Consider the following 11,245-nt stretch of genomic DNA (forward strand, 5'->3'; position numbering starts at 1 on the left):
ACAAAAAGACAAAATATTTCAAATCAATTATTTAATTCATTCTTATATATACAGACCCTATTTAGAATACAAATGAGTGAATATAAATGAATAAAATGAGAATGAATTTTAAAAAGAGGACATAATGATTATATAGCCATAAGTTGCATAGAGAAGTCATGTTGTCCATGCATGACAATGGAAAATTCGACAAGTCATTCATTGTGTAAACAACTACAATGTACTATTGCAGAAGATAAGTGAGACTTTGTGATGCCCAACTTCTTAAAATGTACTTTTATTAATTCATTTAAAAATTACGTGTAATAGTTTTATGAATTTTAATCTATTAAATAATACAAACAATGATTATTCATGTGCATTTTGACCCTCTGTAGCAAAAACCTTAAAACCATAGCCTATCCAACAAATAGATAAACATTTCAAATTAGGTCCAACCATTTAAAGGAAGGCACCTGTCTCTTCAGGCCCACATGTTCAGCAGCAAACATGAGCTACAAAACTAACAATTTCTACAGTAATACCAAATGATATCATCTCGCAATATAAGAAACCGTGTAAAGTCCAAATCAGTTAACATTAGAGAGAAAAAGGAAACTATATATTCACTAGGGAAAAAATAAATGTAATAAAATGATAAAAGAAAAAAATTACTGAATTCATCAGCTGAAACTGGCTGTTTCGTACCGTGCAATGACCAGTTCAACCAAATTGACCATTTAATTGAAATTCGTAATCTAATACTCACTCAGAATTCCACCCGCATTTGCAGGTCCAAAACCCATATCACTTTTGTAATTGATTAAACTGTTACAATTCATCTAAAAAATAATTGATGACAATGCAGCCAAATGGCAACGTTGATGCCTTGTAAATCCAGAATAGCGCTGAGATGCATCATATGGTAGGTACCCGTCATTTCCACCTTTATTCATGACTTCCATATTAATGTCGGCCAATTCAGACAAACATGGTGCAGAATAAAGCGGGTCAGAATTAGGTGCGCCAACCCTCGCCAAGCCTGACATTTCATGAGTTAGTTGGAAACAGGACTCTGTTGTTCTTGGATTATTCACACTGCTACCACTGTTCGCATGATTCCTCTGACTTGCGTTCACAATGCTTAATTTCTTCACATGAGTTGGTTGGAAACAGGAATCTGCTGTTCTTGGATTATTCACACTGCTACCATTGTTGGCATGATACATCTGGCTTGAGTTCACACTGCTAAATTTGTTCACATGATTCATCTGACTTGTATTCTCACTGAATATATTAGAGAGGGATGCCTTCTCTGGAAAGTTCAACTTGGCCCTTCTGCCCCTGAATTTCAAAGCGGCATCATCGTAGGCTTTGGCAGCATCTTCTGCGGTGGAGAAAGTGCCGAGCCAAACACGAACTGCTCTGTTTGGGTCTCTGATTTCTGCGGCCCATTTGCCCCATGCCCTCTCTCTCACTCCTCTGTAACGATGCTTCTTCTTCTGGGCATTCGAATTTGCTTCTTTCACCACACGCTGCTCATTTTCTTTTCTTCTCATTATATGCTCCTTTTCTTGCTTTCCTTTTACACAAAACTCTAAACCACCAGAAATAAAAGCATTACAATTGAGAAATATTCTTTCATATTTATAGAAATCCAGGAAAATTAATTGCGCATAATAACATATTTTAAGACTGTAAAGTTTGTTGTCCTGACTGTAAAATATGTTTTGTGAATTATTTCAGGACTACGAAAAATCCGTCCGAATTATCAAAAACACCGCCATCTTATCAAAAAGATGTTTTGAGCTCCTGTAGATTGCGACTCGGCTGGGAGAGATGAGAGTTTGCACCCTTTTTTTCCATCGATATTATTGATTATCTTTTTTATTATTTTGGTTTGAGTAGTTTTGAAATGTGTCGTGTGTTTTCAGAAATTTTCATTAAAGTTTACATATTTATTGATGTCTGGAGAGAGATCAGCGAGATCTTGTTTTCCTACAATCATCAAGGGTTAAGAGTATTTTTTCTGAGAGCTTAAATTGTAAGATTCTCAGTTGAAAACATATAATATGTCATAAAACCATTGACAAGGAATCTAGTTAACAAGTTGTCACGGAGGAAAATTAAAAAAAATGGTTGGCATGGAGAGACAGTGGAGTCTAAAATAACTATTCTATCCTCTGTCATAGCAAATATTTACTGTAGGGAACGTGACATTTAGCAAGCTAATTCTCATCTTTAAATGATGCAGCATAATACAGGTCTGCTACAAACAAAAACTTGTAAGGAATCTGTACAATAAGGTGCACCTACCTGTATAAAACTCATTACGTTAGGTTTTTAATGCATTAGATTAAATGCGTTTTACAAAATGAAAAAATATATATAAAAGAAATGCGTAAAGATTCAGGAAATTGTTAATTATGGAAGGTATAAGTAATTAAAATAATATTTTATATGATAAGTGAAAAGATTTATGTCAAGTAAGAAACAATCTGACAACGATCTTGGCCAAGCTTTTGTAATTTGCAGGATGTAATCTACAGACACTTATTAATTCTTTAATTCAATATAGTGAATTATTCAAAGTAAAATAAAAGATAGAAAATCAATTATCAAGGAAGGCTGTCAAGACAATAGCTATTACACAATACAACTAATCAATGAGTTCCTCTCAAATAAAGAATTAAATTCTTAAGGATGAGTGGTAAATTTATTAAACTATGAGGGCATTAGCCTTTTACGAATTTTAAAAAAAAATAATTAAATAAAACAGTGTGAATGTTTAAGATTTTTTTAAATTAATTATTAAATTAATTTTGTTAATGATTTTTTATAGGAATAAGAATGTTTTAGTGAATATTTTCACTAGATGTATTTAACAAGCATGTTTTGGTAACTTCTAATTGATTCTTCAACCCTTTTGTTCTTTGGGATCAGCCCAGTGTTTTTGGTTGCTATCTAATACTTCAAAAACAAATATGTTTTGGAGATATTTTAAGACATTTTATTTCTAGAGGATGATGTAATTTTATGTAGATTTTACAACTAAAATATATTTGAATTAAGTAAAACTTTGATAATAATTAAAGGAAAGGTAAATTAAAATAATTTTATTTTCTAAGATTACCTTATGGTAAAAACATTTTTTCTTTACAAAAGTTCTCTAATTATTTCATTATGATAATTTTGGTCAAGGAACCCAAAATTTTGGAATAAATAAATTGAGTGAAAAATATTGAATATTAATATTGCTATTGAAGATAAACAAAATTCGTGGTTGCACTACAATACATAATTATTTAATAACTTAAAACACATAATAATTAATCTTCACTTAATCCTCTTACCAATCAAAAAAGGGAAAAAAGAAGAAGAAGAAAATAAAATAAATTGTATTAGTATTGACATAGTGTAATTGCTAATTCATTGTGTTGTAGTTATTTTCACCAAAGTTCAAACCTAATTTTTGTGTTATGGTATAGTGTTTATAACACAAATAAGGTGCACAAATGGTAACCTTACTAAGTCATAGTTTTAAATTATAAAAAAATAGCATTTGAATAAATAAAAGTTAATGTTTGTTGTTTTCTTATTCCAATAAGATAAAAGGTGATAACTATAATTTGTATATGTAACTTTACTTTTGGATTTTCTTTCTGTATATATCTAATAATCAATGCATTTGAAAAGATCTATGACATCATTACATTGAGATGAAATGAATCTCAAGAAACTAAAGGGAGGAAAATTATAATAACAACAACTAAAAAATATGAGGTAAAATTTTTAAATAAAAAAATGATTTCTACCAATTAAAAGAAGATTTTATTTGTTAGATTAATGTTATTAAAAATTATGAAGCAATATATCCTCCAACTTTCTTTTTCTTTCTTTGTTAATAGCAGTTCTCTTAACTTTCATATAGAAATGAGAAAGATAATCAAATTTTAGAGGCTCTTGTTAAGGCTAGTAGAAAGCCTACATATTAGCCTTTGTGATTGTAGATGAAAAAATAAGTAGACTATCATCAAAGAAAAGGTGAATTGTAATAAGGCCAATGTGGGTACTAGGAGGGAATAAAATACTATACAATTGCAATTACTTACTTCTAGGGTACCAAAAATAGAATAATGAAGGATATGGAGAGCATTTTTTATTTCATTAAGGATATGCTCAAAAAGATCACAAAATCTATTTATATATCACAGGATGAATTAGTGACAAAGAATTGATGTGCAAGAGAGATGGGAATGTAATGGATGTTGATAGTTTTATGAACCTAGGACATAAAAAAAACATAGAAGTTAATAATACTCATAATGTTACTCTCTCTTTTAAGAGGCCTCTTCTAACAATGGGTCTAAGATCATGGACAAGACAAATATTCTCAAAAGGGAGTGGTAGGTCATGATGTGTCTGTGTGTGTGAAGAAAAATAAGTTATTTTAAGAATATAAATGATAGGTAATAAGATGATTCCTCTCTATGGCAGAATGGTTCTAGTGATTTATTTTTTAGTGCAGAAAAAGAAGAATTGTAGAAGGGTTATATTTTATTGACGACACAAAATAAGTATCCAAAACTATATTATTGTTCATTAAACAAAGTCAAGAAGAGGCCCACCACAATTACTAAAGATAGAAATATTGAAGAGTAATATAGTTCTATATTGTTAATCACTAAATTAGAAAGAGTCAAATGGCCTCTTGAAATAATTCATGTGGCCTTCTAATTTCTTACGCTAAGTTTTTCCTAACAATTGAAAGTAGTTTCAACCTTTCATTACTGACCACTTGAGAAAAATGCATATAGTCAACTTACAAAATTAATATTATTTAATTAACCTATATGACATAAGAGATTGGTTGAATAAATATCATTTAAGATGATAAAGTAAATATAAATTTTAAAAAATATTTAGATTTTAAAAGAAGTTAGAATTAGCAAACATTACTAATTCATATGCTCAAAAAAAAAATGGAGTTGATTAAAGTAGGATTTTTTAAAATCCAAATAGAAAAGGATAGAATAAAGTGAAAATGAATACATTTTATAAAGGTAATCCTTTAAAAAAATTATTGAAAAAATGTCTCCAAACTATTAGCGATCAAGAATTAAGTAAAGTTGTATAATATAGTCAAAAAAGGAATACATTTTATAAAGATAATTCCATCAATACTTATTGAAAAAATGTATTCAAAGTAATAGTGACCAAGAATTAAGTAAAATTGACTGACCAAACTTAAGCAATGATGATAATAATCAAACAATAAAACTCGCATGCTTCATGATTTAATTACTATAAAATAAGTGATAAGTATATCTTCAGTATTTAAGAAAGAAAGAGAGAAAACTTAAAAAAGGATAACAAAGGAAATCTAAAAAATATTTCACAAAGGTTAAGAGGAAGAACTTAAATGTGCAAGTGCAAAAAAATTATTACAAAAAATATCATGACTATTAGAATGAACTATAAAAGAATCATCCATCAATTTATTTGCGTTGGATTTATATTTTAAGAAAATGATAGCACTGTAGAAAAGAAAATTAAACTATGTCTTATTGCCTCAATTGTTGAAAATAAAGAGGCATGACACACTGAACAATCTCAATAAAATAAATTTTAGTTTGAAATAAAAATACTAATACATATGTAATTAAAATAAATCACACAAAAAAAATCTTTCTAGGTACCTGATCTAGAAGTAGTTGATATAATTTGGGTATACAAGACCAAATAAAAAATTCATGAAAAGATTAGTAGTTTTTCTTTTGTTTTAAAGTAGACCATAAACACATTGAACAAGAATGCATTGATCATTCTTAAATATTTGCATTTTTTTCTTTTATGGATAGATATCATCAAAGTAACATAAAATTTGATAGCACAATAGATTAGATAGTTCACCAAATAAATGTAAAAAATAGCATATTAGTTTTCTTTATGAAAACTAGTTACCACTACATCAAAAGTTAGAAGTATCAAGAATGTAACACCAAAGAGGCTAGGTAGTTAAAGCACCAATAGAAAGGGTTAGGGATCATGTGTAAAAAAAATTCCCACCCAAGCCAATAGGTCCATACTAAACACAATCACACATGAGACAAGTAGGCTATCAAGTGTGGGATTCGATACTTCCCCATCAAAGTAATTAATTTTATTAACACAAATTTGTTGCAATAATTCAAAAAGCTCAAATTCTAGATGGGAGTCCCACCAAAGAGGTTTTGGGAGTTATGGTACTAAAGGAAAACGCTATGAGTCTTACATGACTAAAATTGTATGCATAAATGATCATCAAATTGAAACCAAATTTGATACATTAATAGATTAGACAATTCATGAAATGATTGTCAAGAGCCTTGAGCAATAACTTTATGTGACACAACCCAAACAATTTGAAATGTCTTTTAAAGAAGACATTGTTTATGGATTTAAGAAGGAATTATATTCTTTCAAGAAAATGATAATAACATGACATACCAAATTTTTCTCGTAACTATTGTAGATTTTTTCTATAAAAATCACTTAAATCCTTATCTTTATATCAAACACTAAGGTGGAGATGTGTTTTCTTAATTGTATATGTGAATGAGCCTATATACACCATGAGCAATTCAACTTAATTTAGAGAGTTTCAAACAATTATGACCAAAATAATTTGAAATAACATTTTTGTAATAGACACACTATATGTGGGAAAATGTCTCCCTAAATTATTAGAAATAATTTTAAACATTAAAAAAATAAAAAAAATCAAAATTTATAATAACTTAAAAATAGAAAATCCTAGTTTCCTGATTGAGATTACAATTTTTCAAGCTATTTTTCTTTCCAAATATCACTACGCCTCTCTTCTTAAGAGTTAATTTAAAGTCCTCTCCATTAGAAAGCTTCTTAAGATCTTGGTAAAAAAATTATCCATTGAAATAGAAATAGAAATTTATTGATAGCAAATAAAGAAATATAATGTCTTTGTTGTCAGTGAATTTGGATAAAATCTATCTACTATATTATTTAACATCACATAGTTTTTGATAAAAGTAATGAAGGTTTTTCTTAGGATGCTCTACTCCTATGCTATTTCAACATTTGGATTATTAAGTTGAACTTTAGAGAAAATGTTGTTTGGCATTACCTATCTGAAAGTTCTATTAAAGCCAACTTTGATGGGGGATTCAAATGGTAATTGTATTGATGTTGGGACTTGTCCACTTGGGTCTGAATCTAACCACATGGTTGTAGCTAGTTAAGCCCACATTGTTATTAAATTTACCAAAGCTACAAAATGCAACTACATTTGGGTTGAAGCTCATTCAAAAAACATTGTAAATTGCCTTAGTTAGATAATGAAACCCACATGGACAACATCGACTATTATCAAAGAGGCTATATTGATTCTTAATACCTATGATAAAGTAATTATTTCCCATGTGTATAGAGAGCCTAATGTGTGTGTGGATCACATTACCAACCTGAGAGTACAAGAGCAAGGAAGGATATCATGGCAAGATAATCTCATGAGAGATTGCATTTTGAGTGGCAAGATTTATGAGGACAAGACATGTTATCTCATTAGTAAATTAAAAAGGCACAAAGAATTCATTAAAAATGTACAAGAGTCACAATAATTTATTGAAGTGGAAGGAGGGCATTAAGAAGTCCAAGTAATCACATGCTTTCTAGGTGATTTTGATGTCTTTTCTCCTTAATCACAATAGTTTGTAAAGACATCCAAATTACAAATAAGATAAGTTTCTTGGTAGAATAATGGGCGGTGTGCCAAAAAGGAAGGAACCCAATAATTTCACTAAGTGGAGGGATGAACTACTAGTCTAGGAGCTACTAGTTAATGGTGGTGTGATGTTATATTTGGAAGGTCACCATGGTTTTGATTCATAGGTAGTGAAGGAGTTTTATGAAGGATGGAAGGAGCACAATGTTATTATGTATGGGGTTTCTTCCCCACTTAACACCAAATTCACATTTGACATCACAGGACTGCCAAATGAGAAGAATTTTTTCAAGAAAAGGAAGAAAACTAAAGAAGTGCTTAAGAATTCTTTGAAGGATAAAATGGACAAAAGACCCTTATTAAGATGGGCACTTCTTTTTTTTAAAAGAAATTTAAACCCTTATGGCATTGCATTCTGAGTTGCAGGAGAGATTATTTCACCCAAGATGGTAGGATTAAGAGGGTGCACTACTTTTATTTTGTGTTTTTGAATTACCTTTGCTAGGGGGATAAAATTTCTTTCCCCTACTACATTTTGCACTCCCTAAACCAAATCATTGCTAATCTTAGGAAGAACTCATCCCAGCCTATTCTTCAGGAGGGGCTTATTCTCCTCTTTGTAGAATATTATAAATCCAGAACTCTTGTTGCAAGCCCTAATATGAATTTGGAAAGGAGAAAAGGAAAATCCCCTACTATTAAGCAATAAAAACATGAGGAAAGTAATGATACAAGAATGGATATGGATGAGGAGGAAGAGTTTATGACTCTTAGGAGGATAGGGTTTCTGATGATTTACAGGGTGGAGATGGAGATGGTATGGAAATAGGGAAAGAGAGTGATGATACCCATCCCGCTAAAAGCAGTAACAATCCCTCTATATCCCCCTTTGAAAGGAAGATTTCTAGAGAGGATGAGAAGGAATAACATATTGGGAATGTTGCTAAAGAAAAGAATATTAAGATAGAGGAGTTTCCAATTAAGAACACAGTTGGGTACTTGGTGTTTGATTTTGAAGATGATGTTATGGATAATATCGTGAAGGGGAAGAATGATATTCCTTCTGTTTCTATCTAGGGTGATCTTGATAACATTGGTAGGGTGAAGGATAAAGTGGAGGCCTCCATTTCATTTGATAATTGGGTCATCAATGAAATTCAAGCCATTAAGGAGGAAGTGGGTAAAATGGTCAAAGATTTGCAACAAGAGGTCAAAGAAAAGAAAAAGCTAAAAGATGGTATCTTGGGGTAAACTTAGCACTTAAAGGTCATTGGAGATAGTTATACCAAAATCCAAGGCTTGGTCCAGAAACTCATCACTATTAAAAGTAATGTGGAAGTTGGCATATTTTTGTCTTTGTTTTCTTTTTTGGTGTTTTTGCTTTTGCTGGTCTAGTTTTTGTGCTGATTAATTGCCTCCGACCAACTGTTGGTTTTTTGAAATGTTTTATTTTACACCAGCATAGTTGTAATTCAGGACATCATCATTTTTACCTTTATATTTTGAAACTATTACGTTCCAGATCCATCTAAAACTTATTTTTTACCTTAATCCAAAAAAAACATCCAATAGTATATTGTAATATATTTAATATTCATCTGTCTATTGTTTTACAAATCACTAAATACTTAGATGCATTTATTCAATCGATTGAAGCCAATATTTAATGATTTCAATTGTAAAAAGAATATGAAACAAAGATTAGAAAAAAAACTTAGTAATTAGATGCAATAGAAAGAAAAGACGATCACCGGTTTCTGTGTAGATCGATGTTGTTGCCGTCGAAGTGTTGTGATCGTATCGTTGTCTCTTGCATATGCAGGGGTACAGATCTGCCTTTTTTTCAATCGGATCAAAGGCGCCTCTAGTAACTGGAGAAGCCATCGCCAATCTATCCTCTGCAAGGCAATCGACGCTGGGGGAGACGTGAATATTATCATTGCTATTGCTGACACGGAGAATGACCCGCTCTAGATTCGAACCCAGATCCGATCCATTTCCCTCGATCGCCATTATGCAATCGCTTTTTCTACTCACCTAACTAAAGAGGACACGAAAGTATTAACCTCTTGTATCGTTGAATATCTGAACCATTGTCGTCTTTCGCTAGGGTTTTGTGAATTGAAATGGCAGACCCTTCGACGACTTAGAGACTCGGGTCTTCCAAGTCTTCGCAAGAGTTAAACGATCCTCGAATTTGACGGCCGACCATTTGTGCTTCTGTCATTTATTATGGATCGCTTTCTTTTGTGCAATAGCTGTAAGGATAGGATTAAATTAAAAATATAATATTAAAAAAAAATCATGGCATGGTTCAAAATTTCTCTTTTACTAAAAGTATGCATGTGACAAATATTTCTTCTATTTTATTTTATTCTTCATATAGTGTGACAAAAGATTTTATTTCATTTGAGTATATAAATGCATGGGTTAAATAAAGATATAGGATTCTTTCAAATGTGATAGATGATAAAAATGTGAAATCATACATATTTGATGATGTTAGTTGCTAATAAGAAATATTTCTCTATTTAAAAATACAATGTAATTTTTTGGCCCTAACTAATAATTGATGCATCAATAGAAAGGAGAATTGAAAGGTTTAAACATAGCTATGCAAGTGACTAGGAGAAACCTCAATATATCACAAGGGCATAAGAGTGTTAATCTATGAATATTAAAGTGTAGTCATATTCAAATTAATATCTAGGAAGAGTGTAAGTTACTCATCTTTTATCAATTCCTAAAAATATAAAATTCTTTGTTGATTAATATAGTCAGCAATATTGAAAATTCCAAGGAAAATATCTTTTGTATCACCAATTTTTTTGGCATACTTTGTCAAAAATATTTAGTTTAGTTTCTCCCTTTATATTGAAATCCAAGTCAAGACTCCTAAAAGTAAAATTTTAGAAGTAGTATCTCCAATTCTCGAGATCATGCAATTGTGTGAGAGAAGACAAAAAAGAAAGCATATTGATTACATTGAAGTAACTATATTGATCAAATAAGAAGCAAAAAAGATATATAAATAAGAGCCTTCTTGTGGTCATCATGAAAAACCACTAAATTAAAAGTCTTGTGGTTTCTATCTATTATATTGTACACATGATTGTTTTTAAGGTTTTACTCTTTAATCAATGAAGGGTGTTACACTAATATATATGTAACAAAAAAGTTGAAGTTGATTAAAAAATAATAAATTTTTATACTCTTCACAAACTTTTGATACTTGAAATAAAATAATGAAATTATAATTTTATATGTTATATGTATTTTATTAAGAAGGCAAGACAAGACCCTTAACCCATAGAAGAATAAACAAAATAAAAGCTAGGATCATCGTAGGCCATTATAACCAAGTAGTGAGCTAGCATAGCACTTGCCATTACGATATAATGTTGGACTTTCCATCAAAATAATAAAAGATAAACATGTTCACATAGTTACTACCTTTACCATAATCAGAGTCTGCCATGTTTGCATACATACTAATGCTTTAACTAGTAATATATAATCAAAAAT

General features: G+C 30.4%; 1 protein-coding gene and 1 long non-coding RNA gene across 2 annotated transcripts; one reads left to right on the forward strand and one right to left on the reverse strand.

Moving 5' to 3' along the window:
- Positions 1-579: 579 nt before the first annotated feature.
- Positions 580-9,789, reverse strand: LOC149539099 (uncharacterized). Its single transcript, XM_089800444.1, has 2 exons — positions 9,472-9,789; positions 580-1,576 (listed from the first exon to the last, which is right to left on the reverse strand). Exons 1-2 carry the CDS (start codon positions 9,731-9,733, stop codon positions 822-824), a joined length of 1,017 nt encoding a protein of 338 aa, XP_089656570.1. The 5' UTR covers positions 9,734-9,789; the 3' UTR covers positions 580-821.
- LOC149539100 (uncharacterized) lies at positions 1,324-2,340 on the forward strand. The gene is made up of 2 exons (XR_016356160.1): positions 1,324-1,463; positions 1,726-2,340. It is a non-coding gene; the product is annotated as an uncharacterized LOC149539100 (long non-coding RNA).
- Positions 9,790-11,245: the final 1,456 nt, after the last annotated feature.

Source organism: Cupressus sempervirens, chromosome 9 (genome assembly GCF_028749045.1).
Source record: "Cupressus sempervirens isolate cs-2001-9-10 chromosome 9, ASM2874904v1, whole genome shotgun sequence".
In the NCBI taxonomy this organism is placed as follows: domain Eukaryota; kingdom Viridiplantae; phylum Streptophyta; class Pinopsida; order Cupressales; family Cupressaceae; genus Cupressus; species Cupressus sempervirens.